The 20,311-nt window shown below is 39.4% G+C and overlaps 1 protein-coding gene across 1 annotated transcript in view; it reads right to left on the bottom strand.

The window, feature by feature from the left end:
* lama2 (laminin, alpha 2) overlaps positions 1 to 20,311 on the bottom strand; it is a 182,816-nt gene that overhangs the window by 42,238 nt on the left and 120,267 nt on the right. The window contains exons 28-38 of the mRNA XM_044049818.1: positions 17,019 to 17,162; positions 12,684 to 12,860; positions 12,416 to 12,601; positions 11,703 to 11,821; positions 11,122 to 11,239; positions 8,816 to 8,968; positions 4,836 to 4,960; positions 4,633 to 4,719; positions 4,248 to 4,441; positions 1,020 to 1,162; positions 176 to 274 (exon numbers count right to left, since the gene is read on the bottom strand). Of these exons, the coding sequence (XP_043905753.1) occupies positions 176 to 274; positions 1,020 to 1,162; positions 4,248 to 4,441; positions 4,633 to 4,719; positions 4,836 to 4,960; positions 8,816 to 8,968; positions 11,122 to 11,239; positions 11,703 to 11,821; positions 12,416 to 12,601; positions 12,684 to 12,860; positions 17,019 to 17,162 (1,545 nt within the window). The remainder of the gene's footprint in view (positions 1 to 175; positions 275 to 1,019; positions 1,163 to 4,247; positions 4,442 to 4,632; positions 4,720 to 4,835; positions 4,961 to 8,815; positions 8,969 to 11,121; positions 11,240 to 11,702; positions 11,822 to 12,415; positions 12,602 to 12,683; positions 12,861 to 17,018; positions 17,163 to 20,311) is intronic.

Here is a 20,311-nt window from a genome sequence, read left to right as displayed (position 1 = left end):
CAAGTGTTTTCTTTAACCGAGATCTGCCACCCTGCCACAGTCTATTTTTTCCTCCATCTCATTATGTTGCACACAGAGGAAGAAAGTGAAAGGAGGATAAAGAGAGAAAGAGAGAGAGAGTAAGACAATAACAGAAACTGAAGTCAAGCCAGAAGACAAACAAAAGTGTCTGTACCCTGCTGTGCAGCTGGTCCATCTCAACAACCAGTGATCCTAGGTTGGAATCGGCCAGTTGCAGTAATCTCTCCGGAGCTTTCTGAGGCGACAGCATGTGCTGTGGGAGAGAAAACAGAGAAACGAACGAATTACAGAGAGCAATGTCTGACACATTTTGGCTCAGGGCAAAGCTTTTGAACTGACTGACTCTTTGCTGTGGAGCTTAAAAAAGGAGATGAGCAAGTGGGAGCGGCAGTGAGCAAAAGTAGAACAGGAAATACATCTGATAGGACTCTATTTTGTGATTATGTCAACGTTAATGCGGTAATGGTGTAATTCAAATGCAAATATTAGTTTCTGAAATTGCAATCCAAACAGTCCATAATGTCAACGGAAATACAGTACGTGTTAATCAAGTGTAGCAGCGGTGCCCATTCTGCTGTTGACAACGCACTTGTGTTTGAGGAGGTTATTACTAAATAAAACTGAAGATGTTAGCTTTCTTAACACTTTAAATGGCACTTGAAAACAAACTCATTAAAGAAAGAATAATAACAATGTTCCTCTAACTAGTTATGGTTGAGTAAGATGGATGACGAATGTGCCATCACGTCCATGTACTTCAGTTTATTTCTGATTACCACAAGGACTTTAATATGTTGTCCGCGTCTGACGCTTTCTGCTGTCTATTTTTTTCCCACAGTGCATGAAAAGTAATTATCAGAAGGAAGGAAGAACAGAAAACCTATCAAGTCTTTTCTTTTTTACATACTGTTGCTAAGAAACGACTACATCCAGACTGTCACACAACTAATGACATGTTAAAACTTGTTTCTTTGAAAATGTTTTATTTATTTTTTTACCTTGAGTTCCTCTGTCATGTTCTCAAAGCGGTACAACATCTTATATGGTGGTGGGAGGGGTGTGGTCAGAGTGACTTCAGTGATGATGCGATATAGCCGGTCCATGTCACTTATCAACAGACCCGAGCACTCGTCATCACAAGCTAAATCAATAAACACAGACAAAAAAAACACAGATACATCAGCCAGTGAGAGGTTTACATACAGACAGCTTGGTTTTGGTGTTGAGTTTTGACTTGGCAAAGAGAAATAAGAAGTTATACATAACTAAGTCTATTTATATGCTTTATTTGTGAGTGTGTAAACAAATCAGTGTGTGGTCGTCGTGTCTGCTTGTGCTTAAGTCATTCTGGAATTAGACAAACAGGGCAGCCGATGCATGAAATGCAGCAAAGCACCCAATAAGAGCACACACACTGCAGGCAAAAACACTCCACTCCATCAGGGAATTCGCTGATATTTTTCTCCATCGCATGCCTGTGTGTGTGAATTTCTTTTTTCTTTCTGTTGCCTGAGACTAGAATTATTGCACAAATAAAAAATTTATGACAACGAAATCACAGACAAATGAAATTAAATAAAGCCCGTCTATTGCATCAGTATCTGACGAAAGCAGAAAACACATGTGCGGCAAACCATTCACATGCTAACACGTACATATATTGTAAACTAGGGCTGCAATTAACAATTTTCATAACCGTTTCATCTGTTGATTCTTTTCCTTGATTAATCGATTAGTTGTTTTGTCCATATAATGTCAGAAAATGTTGATTGGTGTTTCGCAAATCTCAAAATAATGATGTACTCAAGTGTCTTGTTTTGACCACAAACCAATATTATTCAAGTTTGATGACTTGATCAATGATGACTTGATGACTGCGATATATGGAGCACAAAAACCAGATCAAATGTTCACATTTAAGAAGCTGGCAAACCAGAGAGCTTGTTTGACTATTTAAAAAAACAACAACACTCAAACTGATTAATAATTGAATAACTGTTGCAGCCCTACAGTAAACAGTATATGTTTGATGTGGAAATAAATAACTGCATGTAAAATCCAAACCATTGAGGAACTCACAGGGTGAAAACATTCAATGTGACACAGGTGTGATCAGCATGAATGTATCATTAGAATTATGGAAGCTACAAAACCTAACATAGTAGCCTGAGTGAATACACTCAAACGTATCAAACTGCAAATTCCCACACTCAACAAATGCAACAACACACACCAGTACCTGTGTTCCTCAGACACACATCTCTCTTGTCCCAGGTGTTTGACAGGACTACCCCTGTACTTTGTGTTCTAATGCCCTCCAAGTAATTTTGGATCAGAGTCATCAGACCTGCTTAGGTCACTAACCCTCAATTTTCACTTAAATTTGCTACATATTACTTCAAATTGAGAACATTTACATTCTCAACCACTTAATGTTTTTTTTTTACAGCAACAATGTGACTGTTAAATAGAGACAAAACATATTGTAACTGTTTTGTTATGAGCTGTGCACATTGACTTTGTCTGCTACTGCCAGATAAAAGGTCACATTTATGCCCAATTATTGCAGAAAACCCAAGTAATTATTTTGCCACTGTAAGCAGATTGCTTTTGTACTTGGCTTTAAGCTGACGGCAAATATATTTTTTCATTTAAAAATGTAATTTTAAACATCACACTGACCCTCATGTAGATTTGGGCCCATGTGAGAACTCCCTGCTTTTCCCTGACTCATGACTGCAGACCCTTAGGTCTGGTAGAATGGCGAAAAAGGGCAAAGCAGAGGCAAAAAGCAGAGTGAACAAAAAAAGTTAACAGCAGTGTGATTGCACCACTCTGTACAAACCATTGGGACTGGTGATTATAGCCTGGATTTAGAAGTGTCTGGTTAGGTGTCAAGGTGCACAGCAGCACTCGCACTGCCAATTTATGAACACACGCTTTGTGTAAGAACAAAGACCTCGGCAAACAATTTCCTCTCTGACCTGATAGCAACGATTTCACATCAGGCTCTGTCTTACAAGCTTCACTCCTATATTTTCACTTGTGCACTTACCTCTGGACATGCTAATGGTACTGAATTGGCCCTGCCATTATGATCATATTAAGTTTAAATTAGCTGCAAATGGTATTGAAATTATTTTCTAAATGACATGAACGTGACTTCTGCCACGATCTCCTGTCTCCCATAGCAACTGGAGATGGGGGTTTGACTATTCATTTGCATTTCTTTGACTAAATAAAGTTGAAAAAAAGAAAGAAAAGTACATCAGGTGACAATAGTAGACAATAAAATTATTTAAAAAGAAAAGACAGAGAGAATGTGTGAAGGGTTCATGAAGTGCGGCACTAAATGCTGGATTGCTGGTCTCCTTCTGTGGCTGCTTCTATTGTTACAAAATTAATATTCACAATTTCATAAATCAGCCCACATTTCCAGTAAAATTCCACCTTTGAAACCTGTATCGTAATTACCATGCAGGGCAGCACAAATGCCAGCAGAGGTACTGCTTCTGCACATCTGTGTGTCATTTCCATGAATTAATATATGGCAGAGAACGTCCAGATTATTCACTGAATAAGAAATACAGGTCAGTGAAAAGATGCTCCAATATGTTCTTAAAAAGGGGCTAGACAAACAAATCAAAGCTTATGCTGTTCAAAAAGGTGTGTCCCCATCAGTGATGAATCGAATGGAACAGTGAGACATCAGTGGCAAAAGTCAGGAAATTACTTAAAGACATAGTCTAAAAAACATCCTGTGAGTGTAGCCCTTACAATGTTACAATAAACATGACTAAACAATCAAATATAGTTCAGAACCACAGACTGATTTGCTAGCATACCTGCCACTCAACTCTCCTCCTACCTACATGGCTTTTATGATAATGTTGAGGTGTTTTCTGCAGGTAACTTTGACAAAAAGTCAGTATCAACAAAGCTGTGTTTTAGTATTTGAGTGGAGCATTGACAGAAGAGAGGATGGGAGGTGGTGGGATCGGTTGGAACAGTCTCAGGGTAGCAAGTTTTCCCCTACTCCTCCAACAAATAACCTCATATTATTTCAGAACAACAAACTTAACAATAATCAAATCTTAAGCACTGACCCAATTTTTTGAACCTTCACACACCCTGGACAAAAGAGACTCCAAACAGAAAAAAACCCCAGAGAAAAATAAATAGCATAAATTACAAAAAATACACAAAATGCTGTGTGTTAGTCTTACAGATGATTCCAGCTGGTCCACACACATGCCTCTCCATGCACTGGTCACACGACTTTCCCGAGGCCCCAACCCTGCAAGGGCACTGGCCTGTAACAGGGTCACATGGTCCGGGCAACGAGCCCCACACGTAACACTTACACTCCTCACAGTGACCACCTGGCATCCTTGGGTTACCATGGTAACCAGTGGAACATCTGGACAGGGGAGTGATAGCAAAAAGAGTAAAAGCAAGAATTTTATCTGCATCTCCTCTTATTATTATTAAACTGTGTTACTTTGCCTTGTGCGTTTGACTCATAATCTGGCCTGCGATAAAATGTTATTGATTTCTGCACTCAGCTGCCATTTAATAATTATAAGAACAATGTGTGATTTGCTGTCAGACCTCTCACAGTATTTGCCCTCATATCCTTCAGGACAGGCGGTGCATCTGTAGTCATCAAATCCCTCTGCGACACAGGACGGACTGAAACTAAATACAGAAGGACAAACATGTAACAATCTACACCGATGTGTTCAGACACAACAACATTGCTGCAAGATATTTTTGATGGTGAACTACTAAACCAACAACAGATAAATAATTACTTGTTCTCTCGGTTGACAAGGGGGCAGGCACATGGTTTGCAGTCGTCAGGAAAACCTCGGACCACTCCATAGAATCCTGGAGCGCAGCGTTCACATCGATCACCCTCTGTGTTGTCTTGACAGTTCTACACAGAAAAACACAAGAAACTTCATTTACATTTCAAGTCTGTTTTTCATTGATTCATGTTTGTCTAATGCTAAAGCTGTACTGTATGTTGAACTATAAAGTGTTTTATGGCTAAAGCCCGGCCCTTGAACACAAACAGACCTATCACAGCAAGAATCAGCTTCATAATAAATAGAAACACTCAAAGCTGAGGCATGTCCATGTGTTTCTTCTTTTTTTTTGTTTTGTTTTTTAAATCGCAGCAATTTTGACTTTTTTAAGCAGGACAAGACCAGATGTTACTGATAACGATGTCTCTGCTAAAATGTAGTCGTCAGGGCAGTGCAACAGTGAGCGAGCTTGCACCTTGAAAAGTGGGAAACTAAACTCAGCCATCATTAATTTGGCCTTGAGCTTTTACTACAGGACTGTAAAAATAGCTGGCATGAAAAAGGCCTATTGGTCAAGTGATACAAGCTTCTCTATAGGCAACGTTGATTTTTAAGAGAAATGACCACTGCTTTTGGTTATCGCTCTAATCGAGTGTTTACTCAATAATTCAAACAAGGTTTAAGAATAAGTTTGTTTTTTAGACAAAACAAGACATATGAGAACATCACCGTTTGCATGTTTGGTAAACGCCGACCTTATGGACCAAACAAGTACTCGATGAATCAAGAAAATAGTTGTCAGATTAATCAATTATGAAATTAATTTTTATTTGCTGCCCTAATTAAAATTATGAACGTTGTCATCAAATCCCAAGTAAACTTTTGAATAAAATGTAAAAAAAAGAAAATGACAACATAGCAGCAATATCAAGTTAAATGGGAACAGAATCATAGCTAAAAGTGATTAGTTCACTGCGCAAACTAGCTTAAATTAGCTAATGAGCAAACGTTGTAGGGGACTTAATTAGCTCAACAGCTGCGTTAAGCCTCACGTCATCAGTTTAAAAGACACACCGGATTGCAGGCGTTTCTGGTCCGAAAACAGATTCAAACCGCATGTCTAAGACATTCAGTTATGTGAATATGCACGCCATATAACCCGCTAGCACGAAGAGAAAACAATGCTAACAGCGCAAGCTACAGCCTACTAACACCGGTTTCCACATAAATTCACTTCTTTGAACAACAAAAAGTCACATAATTAACAGCCAACGCAAAAACAACTTCCATAAATCACGCCTTACTATCAATGCCTGTCAGTGAACCTCCTTTTTTTGGCCCAAAACTCGGCTGCTTCCACTGGACACTGACTCCATCACACGACCGTTAATCCAGGTGAATTAACAGGGCGGTGCTTAGCCACAGTAGCACCTGCTAGCATCATTGTAGTAGCTAGAGCTAAACAGCGAGCGTGACTAGTGCAAAGCACTTGATGTACAGGTATTACATTATTTTACATTTTAACAACAGATACTGAATGTGTCCAATTGAACACCATTCCAGCGCACATGAGGGATTTGGATTCATATCACTCATTTAAATATTACATAAAAAAGACATTATTAGCCTTTATGACCATTATGATTTAGGCAGTTATTATTTTTGATTGGTGTTTGACTTCTCTTGCCACCTGCTGTTAATCTTACTTTGCTCCGTGTGTCTTTATATCTTTAGAATGTCTTATGTGTGTTGTTACTTAATAATAATGTGTTGTTGCTCTACTTTTAATAGACATGTATTTACTTTGCATTTTAACACTGTACTTTAGGTTGACTAGGAACATCTGTCCAGGGACTACAGATGAAAAATAGGCTTCTGGCCAACTGTGGTTTATTTACAGAAATGTTAATTAATGTATACTGTCCCTCTAAACTAAAATGAATAATAAATTCTGACATGGTAATGGAAATTTTTTGGCCCAGTTCCACTCCTGCACCACAGAGCTTTCTTTTCTTTGAAGCATTCTATGTGAATTTACCGATTTGCCTTAAGCATCTTGTAAAAATAATGGTTATAAAGATTTACAGAAGCGTAAATAAACACATGTAATGATTTTATACTCACAGATGTTGATTTCATTATGATTTTATTTAGAGTAACACTTATTACACACACACGACAGCTACTATGCAAAACACAGTGTGTACACACTGTATATGAGCTCCAATGATGTACATTGTGAACTCGCATAATATTGCATAATAATAATAATAATACACAATCATGCAGCTCTCTCCTCTTCACATCCCCAGGGTCATGTCTTATGTGTTCACCTCGTTTGTTTGAAATGGGAACTTCAATCACGGCAACAGGAAGTTGCCTCTTAACGAGCCAAGTCATTTCCATTAACTTCCTGTGTTTCTCGTTACCGCTAATTACCACAGAAACAAACTCGTTTAGCATTTTCAATTTAGCCTGCTCGGGTAGAAAATGCTAATGACGCTGTTATGGAGAGCGAGACGGAGACGGGGGAGGGAAGAAAAAAATAGCCGTGAGGCAGTGGTGAAAAGCAGAAATCAAGCACAAGAGAAGGGAGGTGCGGTCAAAGGAAAGAAACTAATCGACGAAACAAGAGAAAATTAAGGAAAGGTGTAAAAGAGAAACAGGGTGGTAGTAGACAAGTGAGACAATTGAAGGTAAAAGAAGAACAAGACTGGAAGAAAGACGAAAGGACACAAATGACGAATAATTGCATGAAGTGTAACGGGAGTTGGAATTTAGAAAATGAGAATGGGGCGGACGACACAAAAAAGAAAATTAAAAGAGGATGGAGGAGTGAAATAAGCAGTGGATAAAATGAGGAGGGAAGTAAATAGTAAGAAAATACCTAATAATAAAAAAAATATATACTTAGATTTATAATTGGATATGATGATAATTCAGCCTTTTGAATTTTGTGTTGGAGGAATAAAAATATTAGGGCTGTGTAACAGAGTTAATCATGTAATTAAATAAATAAACACATCAGTTTTGTGAAAGGTCAGAGGTCAGTGGCTCTGCTGAACTTATCGCCACCTTCCAGGGCTTCCCATGAAGCTGCGATGTGTAACATTACATGAACAGAAACAATGCAACATTATTTGAATACTGCATCCTCCGGCTCTGTCGAGCAAAACTATCAGCTCTGACTGAGTATATATACCAGCAGCGCAGGAATGTTTAACTGCTGAACGAACAGACAAGAGACTTTTGACAAGAAAATTCACCTGTGCTGTTTTTTTGTCATAGGCTTAGGGGTGGTTCTCATTGCATTGTTGTTACTAGACACGCAAAACCTGGAATCTATGGAGACGACCCGCCTCACTGAAATAGTAAACGAATTATACGTAGGCAACAAATTATCAGCACTGCACTCCCCTCATAGTCGCTTTGGTGCTTGTCATGTCTAGAGCCACCAACTGATACTGAAGCTTCTGAAAATTCCAGGTGATGGAGGTTGAGTTTATTCCAGTGTCGACAAAGACAACTTTGACCTATTTCTTGACCTCAGCATCAAAATGAGCACTGGAAGCATTCCAGAAAAAAACATTGCGATATTATAATCACATTGAGATGATGATCATATCTAGAGGAGCCTAAAATATCTGCTCGATACATTATGTAACATTTTGTGAATCAAAATCCATTTCCTTTATTGTGTTCTAACTGTGTATGTTTTGACAAAAAAATAAATAAATCACCTCCTCTCTTTCTAAGGCTTGAGATGAAGCTTTGGGTCCAATCCAGAGAAGAGGAAATTACACAAAACCAGAGTTTCATCCAGGGTCGTTAATTATTGCAGGGCTAATTACAGTACCTGATATCACACCAAACACACTCCTCCTTCTCTCAGCCAACCTACTGGGCATATGGCTGTGTGAGTGTCTCTAAAGACAGAATGTGCACGCACGCACACACACACACACACACACACACTCATTTACCTGGCATATGGATGTCTCGGGGTCACAGGTGGAGGAGTGCCCACTGCATTGGCACTGAACACAGCTGCCCATGCCGGCAGCGCTGGGCACTCTGGAAGCAGGAGCAGATGGCAGGGAGCCGGAGCGGAGACGGTAGAAACCTGCAGCACACTCCTGCACAGAGAGAAGCAGACAGAGACAAAGTGAGACAGGGACACAGATTTAAAAAAAGAAAGACTGAAAGACAATTATAAATAGCCGGTAACACTCGCGCACATACGATATTACAAACAGTTATCCTAATTGCTATTGGTCACTTTCTGTTTCACATGTACATAAACTAACCGGCCATTTTATTAGGTACACAGGAGACATAATAAAGTGGCAAGAATGGTGTGGATTTCTGCTGCTGTAGCCAGATTACAAACTACTATAACTTTTCTATCATTTTTGAACAAGTCTGGCATCACAACAAGGCATTTTCACCCAGACAACTGCAGCCACTCGCTGTAAGCCATGGACATGTTTATGTGGAAAATCCCAGAAGATCAGCAGTTTTGTGAAATACTCGCGAAATAAAGTCACTTAAATCACCTTTCTTCCTCATCCCGATGCTCAGTTTGAACTTCAGCAGGTCGTCTCCACCATGTCTACGTCCCGAGCTGCGTTGGGCCGCTGCCATTTTTAATTTTTTTTTTGCAAGTTTTAACAAGCTTGGAGAACAGGCGTACCTAATAAAGTGGTTGTGGTGAGTGTACCCTCAATTAAGAGTTATCCCCTGCAGCAATCTTTCAACACACACACAATCACGATCACACCCGTACCTGTCCAGCACACATAAACCTGCATAAGCAAGGTAACTCGCTCTTCCTCTCTCCTGTTCTGTAATAATTAATGGAGTCCATTTAAAGAGCCATCTGTTCCCTCTGCTAGCACTAAATGCCCGTTTAAAAATACTTTATTAACAACGATGGCAGCTACAAATAGAACGGCCATCTGTCAGCCGAGCCCTCCGCGACCTGAACATTTCAAGTTTAGCTACCATTTGCCATTTGGCACCTTTTCAACACTATCTGTAGCTTCTTAATTATGTACACCGCTAATTTTTTTTAATATAGACGGGCGTCATTCCCGAGTAACAGGAGACAAAGTGAGACATATGTTAAAAAAAGTTTGCGTACTCCTTCGAGATGAACACAATAATGTCTAAATTCTTTTCTCAGCTGCTGTGGTTCAGCAGAGTTTCCCCGGAGCTGTTGCTTCTGTTATATTATAAGCTGTCTGCACAAAATCCTCATTAAACTGGAGATTGAGTCGCTGCCTCGCGCTTTCTATAGCTTAAGAGAAGGAGCCGGACACAGCTGAAAGTCGACTGCTCAAACAAAATCAAAACACAGCCGGGGAGACGCTCAGTGAGGGCTTAATTCCGGCGAGGCAAGCAGAGAACTAAATAAATAAATTTAAAAATCCAGGAGTCTGAAAGGCGCCACAGAGTTAAAACCCTGAACTAAATGTAAATTGGACTTGTGTGAGATATTATTGAAAGCCCAGGCCATGACCTCCGTGTTTACATTCCCACGCAGAAGGCAAAAAAAAAAAAAGGACAGCATTCAGCTCGCTCTGTAATTAATGTTTGTAATAATGATACAACACAAAAAACAAAATCCTTTGACTTTTATGTTTTTGATAATTTCATCTAATTGTGCTTATTTCTGAAGAACGCTGAAAAAAGTTTAAAACATTCATATATATAGATTTTCATATTTAGTAGTATGTATAGTATAATATGTTTCTTACATGTCAAAACTGATCAGAATCTCCTGTAAACTTTAGATTTTAGAGTCCAGACCAGTTCTTTTTCTTGTTAGTTTTACTGCATAAAATAATTAAATAATAATTTTGCAGAACATTATCTTCTCTACCACAACTGCCATGCTCTGTAAATATGTTGGGTTCAACATTCTTTGAACATACTTTCATTTAAATTTGTCTTTTTTGGGTTTTTATTACTATGTTAAAAGGTAATATCTGCCTGTGTGTGGTTACATGAGATATTAGTCATTCATCTGTAATCTGTATTAACACATTAATCAGTAGCCCAACAACACCCGGGGACAGGCCTACTTCAAATGTTCTACAAAGAAGCCGCTAATGTTTCATGTGTCCACTGGATGGCGCTAGAGAAAGTCCTCTGATTTGAAGAAGTAGAGTCATTAACGACCCCTGCAAAAACTAACACTCTTAACTCTTAATTTCTTGGAAACACATTGGAAACGATAACATTAAATACAGGTCTTCACATGTGTGTGTGTGAGTTGTGTTCACACCTCGCAAGAAAGTCCCGAGTATCCGATTGGACAGTCACATTTTTCTATCTGATGGGCTTTCTCGCTCTGCCTGGTCGGTCGACCTTCTTCAGCCACCGTCAGACTGATCTCTGAAATACTGAGGGAGAAAATAAAACATCCATTAAAAGACAGGAAACGACTGTTTGTACGTTTCTTATTGCACGTATTTTTGGGACGTTTGTAAATGCTCTGTAAAGACACTAGCTCAGACTTTGACTCATCTAAAAGTAGGTCAAATCCGAAGATATTATAGCTTTTTTTATTGTTTTCAGTAGATCATAATATTTATTTCATAGATACATCAGTGTTTCCCAAATTTTCTTTATGAGGAGCCACTTTTTTTTTAAAGACTTTAAAGACTATTGTGACCCAAATCACAATATAAATCAAGACGAGCGTAACTTTGTACATCATGGAACCACATATTAACATATGACAACATCTACTATCATTTGTAATGTTTGGTATATCAAAGATGTCCATGTTATTTAAAATACATTTTTGTGGATTGGGAAATGTGTGTGTATGTGTGTGAGTGTGTGTTTGTGTGTGTGTGTTACCGGCTGTGTCTCATCAAGTTGCCATGGGACGCCTTAATTAGGATGTAGTCCACATAGAACAGAACGTCCATGAAGTCCTCGCGAGTCATGGACCGGCCATCTGCATACTTCCACTCATGCTGCACACACACACACACACAGACTCCAGTCAAAGAAGCAGCATACTTCTATGTGTTTCTATTCACAGCTGTGAAGCTACTATTGGAGGTTAGTTTACAAAGATGAGCAGTAGGTGGCACAAAAGTCCAGGACATCTGAGTCACATAACTTATTTATTGGCTGAATCTGTTATTATTCACGTTTACCTTTAATGATGCATCGACTTTTCCATCTCCTTTAAGAGTAAACATTTGTTTTAATTTGTTTCCACTACTTTTGTCTAGTAATGTTATCTCCCTACCTCATTATTATTAAGTGAAGTTGCACACTTTTGCACAACATGCAGAGTTACCATTATCCATTATCTGCACAGTACATTTCACTGATATACTTCTATTACACTGCATATATATCAGATGTTTATTTTAATAATTTTATTGTATTCTATTGTATCTTTTTCCTTTTTGTGTGTTCTTCTTCTTCTTCTTATTATTATTGTTGTTACTATTTATCTATTTCACTTTTGTTAGTTTGGCATTTGTGTGGTCACCGAAAAACGGAGGCATGTTTTCTAACTGTACACATGACAATAAAAGCTTTGAATCTTGCCGTACCTCTGTCATGTCGATCTCGTGTCGGGTGAGCTGACCGATCTGGAGTCCTGGTATGTGACGGGTGATGACGATGTTGCGCGTGGGGCCGCCCTTGATGATGAGCTGCGGCTCATAGGAGGAGGGGCCGGTTTCATCTCTGGCCTCATAGTACACCGCGTATTTCAACTGACCGCCATACGCTGTGATCTAAAGGGAGAGACGTCAGATTAAATCCGATTAAATAAATGTTACATCAGGGGAATTACAAATGGGTGATGAGGTTTCTTACCATGGAGCCTCTGAACTGCTCGGGCAGTTTCCAGTAGTAGGGTTCAGAGAGAGTGGACGTCACCAGGTCTGCGTGGGCGAGGATCTCCGGGTGCTGGAAGCTCACTCCTCTCCTCGTCTCGGCTGCGTTTGATTTGTCCACCAGGGGGAGCACCGTCTGCTCCGGCTTCAGTGTCAACTACAGTCGGGCGCACACAGCAGATGACATTAATGTGATGCTGTGTTCACACTTGTAGATAAATCATAGGGCTTGAAACTTGTTTTTATTATATTATATTGTAGCAGAGAGGGTAACACACTGAAGATAATGCTTTAAAGGACGCATAGCTCATTAAAATTTAGCAAAATGAAAACCAATTGCTTATTCTGTATGTTGTATGTCATATTTTACGAAAAAAACTTAAAAAAATAAAAAAAAGTATAAAATGGTCAAAAAAAGACTTGAATATGACGTTTTTTTGTAAAGTAATACTAACATTTTTAGTTTTAAAAGAAAACTATCATGGAATTTCTACTATTCTCCAAAAAAATACTCATTCTATACTCAAAATAAACATTTTGTCTGAGGGTCATAACCTCCATCCTCAGAAAACACCATCGGAGTCTGTTTTGTAGTTTTTGAGTCATGCTGCTCAAACTCCAACACATCATCCTTGGTGAAAGGATGAATCATTGGATCAAATATGTTCTTCTGAATATGATAACCCTGTTCATGCACACTGTACATGAGTTATGTATCAGTGTCTGTCACATTTGTTTTGTTCAGACACAAAATCTTCCATTTTCTCCACTTCCCAATGACAATAACAAACAAAAACTCCCCCCTCAAACATTGATTTGGAATAATTTGGGTGGTGGATCATCCAAAACGAGAGAATAACTATGTGTTGTTTGTTTGAAAAAACCTGCTTTACTCCTCAGGTGAATCTAATGGGATTTACAGGAACAATCCTTTGGCGGGATCACGCCGTGGCGTTGCGTTGTGTTGTAACACCTCCTTCGCTCCGTCAGCTGGAGAAAAGCCACAGCTTCACGTGTGTGAATATTGTGTTGTGTCTGTCCCCATTAATGTGTGGCAGCTGTGATATGAAGGGCACGAACGCAGCAATATTCTCAGTATGGTTCTGTTTCATTCTCTCATGTGCTGATATTTCAATATGGCCAGAATAATATCAGGGTTTATTATTGACTGACTTGACCAATTTAAAAATGATGAACTCCATTCATCTGCTCCAGTCTGGGTGTCTCTCTCTCTCTGGTCTTATGAAGGAGTGGACACCGAAATCTATTAACTGACACCGGCAACACTGGCTGAAAAAACAGAGGGGGAAGTCGCACGCGGAGTGGAAAATTGCCAATTTCTGTCCTGAATCTAATTCAAAACATTTATACTGTATATTTTAGCCACTTTCTCATTTGCAATTTCTTTGATACGACAACAAAAACAAAAAAAGGTAACAGGAACAGTGATGAAAAACTTGTCTATGTTGTTAAAATACTGAGGAGGAGTAATGTGTAGACGTGAGTCAGGGGAGCACGCTGCTCCACAGACTCTATCTTAAAATATGCACATCAAGTACTTCTTATAAAGGCTGTAATACGTTTTATACACTGTATATTACATCAGTACCAACACTATAAACTGTACATAACAATGAAAGACATGAAAGCTGCCAAAAGTGATACCAAACTAGCTCAGCGCCCCCTATTGCCTGACTGCAGTATGTGAGTCAAACTAAATTGACTGGTCAGGAGGGGCCAGTGAAGTGGAAAAAAAATTTGACCTTAAAATTTAACCATATTTGTCGCAGTATTTCATAGAATTTCAAAATAAAAGTGATTGTTTTGACATCAAGCGTAACAAGAAAGTACTGTTTAAATGTTTTCATTTTTGATACAAAATTAAAAAAAAAAACTTTCACTTAATGTTTACTTAATAGTTATTTTTAAACTCGTTTGAGGCCTCTGATGTAAGGACAAAGTAAAGAAAAAAACATTTCTCGATGACACAGAGCCACAGTTAGCATAACTGCTCCTCAAAAGCTGTAATTATTTAAAGTTTACCAGCACAAGTACAGAAAGAGCCTTGTTCAGACTGCAGCCCAAATCAGATTCGTAAGCATATCCAATCAGAATCTGATCTTCCTGACTGTGTGTCCACATTGTATAGTCTAGTCTTACATATGGATTTCTATAGTTACAGGCCACGCCCCCGGGAAAAACCAAACGGACGACATAAATCTGAGTCCGTGTTTCTGTTGCAGATGATTATATGGAGCCACGGCGCAAACTTTTTTCTGATTTTTAAACCATTGTCGCACTCCGAGGAACACAGAAGACACTTTCAGACTGAAACGGATCTGTAAAAATCCGTTCAGAATAGTATCCATATGTGGTTTGAATGCGCTTTGGAAAACTGGGATCTCGTGTGTTTTTCAGCTGTTCAGACTGCCCAAAAACAATCTATCGAGATACAATCTGGATATGCTGAAAAATGAGATTTGAGCTGCAGTCTAAACAGGGCCAAAGAGGGCGACAGAGAGCAGGACTGTAGCTACAGGACAGCAGTTCTGTGTTACCGTTAAACTGGCACCAAAATGATGAAAATGTCACTTTTTCTACATGTTTGTTGGACAAATGGTTTGATACTGGAGCGTTTACATTAACAATAATCTTATGTTCAAGGATGTGTGTGTATGTGCCTCTCCCCCCTAACCTCCATGTTATCCTATGTGGTGATAGTTTGAGTGTGTTTGCCCATGTGAATGCATGTGGACTGTGTTTGTACAGTCTATGGGTATGGTGTCTAGATATGGTGTGAATGTGTGTATGTGTGTGTGTGTCTCCCACTCCACTCAGTGTAATCTCACGATTCAGTGGTTCAGAGAAAATCTCCCTCTTTCCAATAAACTCTCCACTTTTCCATCTCTCTCTCTCTCTCTCTCTCTCTCTCTCTCTCTCTCTTGCTGCGAACAATAAATGAAGTGAATGTTTGTCATTCAAAAGAAATTTCTCGCCAAACTCCAACCAGAAAACTCAACCACGTTGCCATGGAAACACTGGTTAATTGTCGCCTTTATCAGAAAACAGGCCTCCGCTCGGTCACTGAGTGTCTGAAACTGTCACTGCACTCGCAACGGGTTTGTTTTCCACTTTCACAACTTGTGACGTAAAAAACTGAATCCTGATAAATAAGTCGATTTGCTGTATGTGTGTGTGTGTATACAAATTTAGGTTAAAGGACGAACCAACAGCATCTTCCCTATTGAAAGTCTATACATTCCGAGATGAATGCGACAGAATTGTTGTGCGATTGCGTCGTCAAGTCAGATTTAGTGTCAAAAGTTGCCGAGTTTGAAGTATCTTTGAGTTTGAGTATCTGTTCACAGATGCTTCACAGTGACTCCGTGTTACTGCCTAATTCGCTCTAATTTTAGGAAAATAAATACCTAGATTAAAAAGTAAATTATTTCTAACTTGACGTTTTAAAGGTTGACAAAGAAACTTTGGAACAGGTTTTTAACGAGGGGATGAACACTACAAGCTTCTTTCTTTCTCTTTTTTTGTGTGACTTCTAACTTTTTCCTCCTCTCAAGGTCGACTTGATCGGCAGATGATCATCCACAGAAAATGATTAATAAAGGACATCGAAGCCTACAACACTGGCATAACGCTGTGTCAGTTGTAAGCAGCCATCTGTAAAATGTGTCGCCTCAGCGAGGAAGCTGGCACAGGCCTCGCGCACAGTGACCGGGCACTTTCTTTTTTCTTTCAGATTAGAAGTGAAGGTGGACGTTGACCAACAACAAAAAAAGAACAACATGTCCTTTAGGTAATTAAAATATTCACTGGTACATGTTGTTTGTAAAGGCTAAATAAAGTTTCCGTATAGTTGTGGGTTTATTTTGGCACTCCTGACTGGCAACCAATTTCCCTCTGGTCTAATTTTCAGCTAGATTTGATCAACAGGGATTCCTTTTTGTCTTATGTTTGTTAAAACATTTACAAATAAGTGAAGCAAAGCCACTTAACCCTGTTATGACCATCAAGATAATGAGGTTGCATGGATTTAAATTGATTTTATGGCTGTGGAATTGTCAAAAAATGTTCAGTGAGTGAGTGCTTCTGCTACCTTTGCCCAACGATAACTTTCACTTTAGATATCTGGCAGGTATTCAACCGCTTAGGTTGAAGTCCTGAGGTCTACCGTAATGACAAGTATAAGGGCGCAAAGCTCTATTTCTCTGCTTTCTGCCATCCATCCATCCATATATACATTCGTCTTCTACCGCTTTATCAGAAGGGTTAAACCTGCTTCAGTCAAACGTTTACTCACCCACATCCGGATCAGTCCCGGTGCCTCCGTGCACGAGTGTGTGAGCCCGTAACAGTAGCACCTGCTGCAGCCCAGTGGGTTTCGTACCGACAACCCAAACGTGTTGGTCCTGCAGTGGTCGCAGTTGTCTCCCTCCACATTTTCCTGAAAGACACAGACACTTTAGATCAAGTTATTTTTTAATCCATAATAAATAGTGTGATGTTGAGTTAATGACGTCCTGTGAGCATGGACGCTTTAATCTCAATGAAGTAAGGGCTGAACTTTATTCGTCTTTAATCGAGCCGAGTGTCTCGCACTTATGTTGTTGTTGTCGGCGCGGCTCACTCGAGGGCGGGGGAGTCTGTGTCACACGTTTGAAGCACGTCTTTGAAGTGGAGTAGTGTTACCTCAGGTTTAGTTCTCACCCCTTTTGATCTAAAATAATCAAATAAATCTGCTCGTCGAGTTCGCAAAGTGGCTTTCTTTGCCTTCATTTGATTCTCAGACAAGATGCACTTAACCCTCTACTCAGACAGAGGACCGCGTTTGGTGACTTCTGCGGAAACCGCTTTCGAGCCGATTTTCAGAGATCCAGCTCCTTCAGAGACCTAAAACACTTGAAACTTAAATGCAGTTCTGGAAGGCAAAAGGTACGGTCATACGGCTCGGTACAATCTCTGATGATAAGTTGATGAAATCAATCAGGTGTGTTGGAGCAGGGAAACATCTGCAACATGGAGGACAGAGGTCCCAGAGGACCAGGATTTACATTGTTACAGAAGCAAAGACAGTAAAGCTAAAGATACTAAATAATAAACATGCGTTACCAAAAAAAATTACAATATAAAAAATATTAAAACTTATATAAAAAATGAGATAAAATAAGATGTAGAATGTACACTATAGACAGACAATGCTCTATAATGTTCTAATTTGTCTTATATATACTCTTTTTAGATTTTCTTTACATATAGTACTTGGATTTTCCTTAATTTTCTAATGAGTATTTCGTAAAAGGGTTAAAAGCAAGTGTGAATTGAAATGAAATCCAATTCTAAACATGTGACAAAAAGGCCAGTCATTGTGATAAACTATTGAAGTCGCGATGTGACTGCTTTACTTTTGAGGTCAGATTCACAGACACTCTCACAGCTGTGCTTTTTGGATGTAATAACCTACATCAGGACACATCAGCAGCGGGACGTTTAAGTGATGAGCGTCCGAGCTTCAGGGCCTTTAGTTAAAAAAAAGTGTGGGCTGTAACCTTGAGTGTGCAGAGCTGCTGGCACTCACACACACATAAGTGCTGAAGTGCAACCTAATTAGTGATTGTGTCAGTCTGTTAACTTTAACGGCTCTTTATTTGCCTAACATGGACAAACAAGTCTAATAATGAAACACAGCTGACCATTAAGAGCACAGGATAGGGAAACCTTATGCATGGGAATAAGAACGGAATGTTTACATTGTTCATAATAAGCTGAGACTGTGACTGGTCTGAACTGGGATTGTGGACAGAGCTGTGTAATAATAAGTCTTTTACTCTGAACTGTCAACAAAAATATCATCCAATTAATGTTGAGTTTTGTCAAAAAAGGTGCAGCAGGTCCGAAAGAATTATGACCCTTTAATATCACGTTTAAATGAAAATATGGCTCACTGATTACACACAGACAGACAGACACACAGACAGACAGACAGACAGACAGACAGTGTGTGTGTGTGTGTGTGTGTGTCACTGACAGCAGAAATAACAGGTGAGCAGGGAAACAGGTACCAGCTGACGAATGACTGTTGAGTGACAGGTAGTCAACCTGCTACCTGTTCGGAGTGAAGATGACACTCACTGATCTGAAGCCCCGTTACAGGCCATGGATCAGCTGTGTGTGTGTGTGTGTGTGTGTATGCAAAGCATTTTGTCACTGTGTGTGAGAGAGAGAGAGAGAGCGATAGAGAGAGAGGTGACAGGGGAATCAGAATATCAATCACCTGTTTTCTCATGCAGGGAGATTCACTACTTTTACCATTCCAAATCACTCTCTCTTTCTTTCTTACACACAAACACAGTTTTGGTTTACACGACTTCAGAGGACATTGCATTGACTTACTCTAACCTTAACCATAATTACTACTGGCATAATCCTAACCCTGACCCTAATCTTACCCTAACCTCAACCTAACCTTAAAACAAGTCTTCAACTTAAAATGTAGTAATTCACGTTACACTTTATAAGGAAGACAAGTCCCATAAAGTGAGTTTGTAAACAGATTTAGGTCCCCACAACATTAGTAATACCTGTACACACACACACATGTTTGTGCATTCATAGTGAGGACCCTCATAAACATAATGCTTCCCTAGCAAGCATGTCCTCACTTTGCTAAAAAAATGTCCACACCCCATATGGTTTATAGGATTATTGGTCCTCACAAAGCACAAATACAAGAACTCTCTCTCACGCACACAGACACACACACACACACACACACACACACGCTGGCTTTGCAGTCTTTGTGTTGACACTCATAGACATAATGCATTCCCCATCCACTTACACTACCTTAACCATCACAACTAAAATGTCTGACCTTTAACCTCCCCAAAAAATGAATTCTAACCCAAAAACCAGGTCTTAAACCTCAAAAAGCTTGTCAAGGTTATGGGGACCAGCAAAATGTCCTGACAAAGAAAGGATCCTCACTGCCTACGAGAGACATGTCCACACATACACGCATGTATATTAATATTGATCCATTTTGGTAGTTGTTTTCTGGTGTTTATGTCATTATGTGTCATAAACACTAACCTTGTCAGGACCACTAGTCCACATGGAGAACAAAACCTGGTCCTAACGAGGCAGAACCTCCTCTCTGGGGGAACTGGTGAAGAAGGAACTTAATGGATTCATTAAGTTGTCCAAACGTATGGAAATCAATGCAGATGTCCTGAGATGAATAGGTGTGCAAACTTGTGTGTGTGTGTGTGTGTGTGTCTGTCACACAGAGACGCCTTTCTTTTTTTTACTCTCTCCTCTGACATTTACTGGAATAATTACATACTGCCACCGATGCAAACATTAACTTTAAATACAAACACATGCAGACTGTGGACACACACACACACACACACACACACACACACAAAAGGACAAAAAAACACAATGCACGGTAGTTTTTAAATCTGCATTGACATTTAAAACCTGAACGATCATCTACTGGCAGAATTCAAAATGAAAAAACAACATATTTTTATATGCATTTTTATATATAGATAGATAGATATATACTGTATGCACACATACGTATAAAAG

This window comes from Solea senegalensis, linkage group LG17 (genome assembly GCF_019176455.1).
Source record: "Solea senegalensis isolate Sse05_10M linkage group LG17, IFAPA_SoseM_1, whole genome shotgun sequence".
NCBI classification, from domain to species: Eukaryota; Metazoa; Chordata; class Actinopteri; order Pleuronectiformes; family Soleidae; genus Solea; species Solea senegalensis.
The sequence above is the reverse complement of the archived record's forward strand: the minus strand, read 5'-3'. Positions and strand labels throughout refer to the sequence as shown.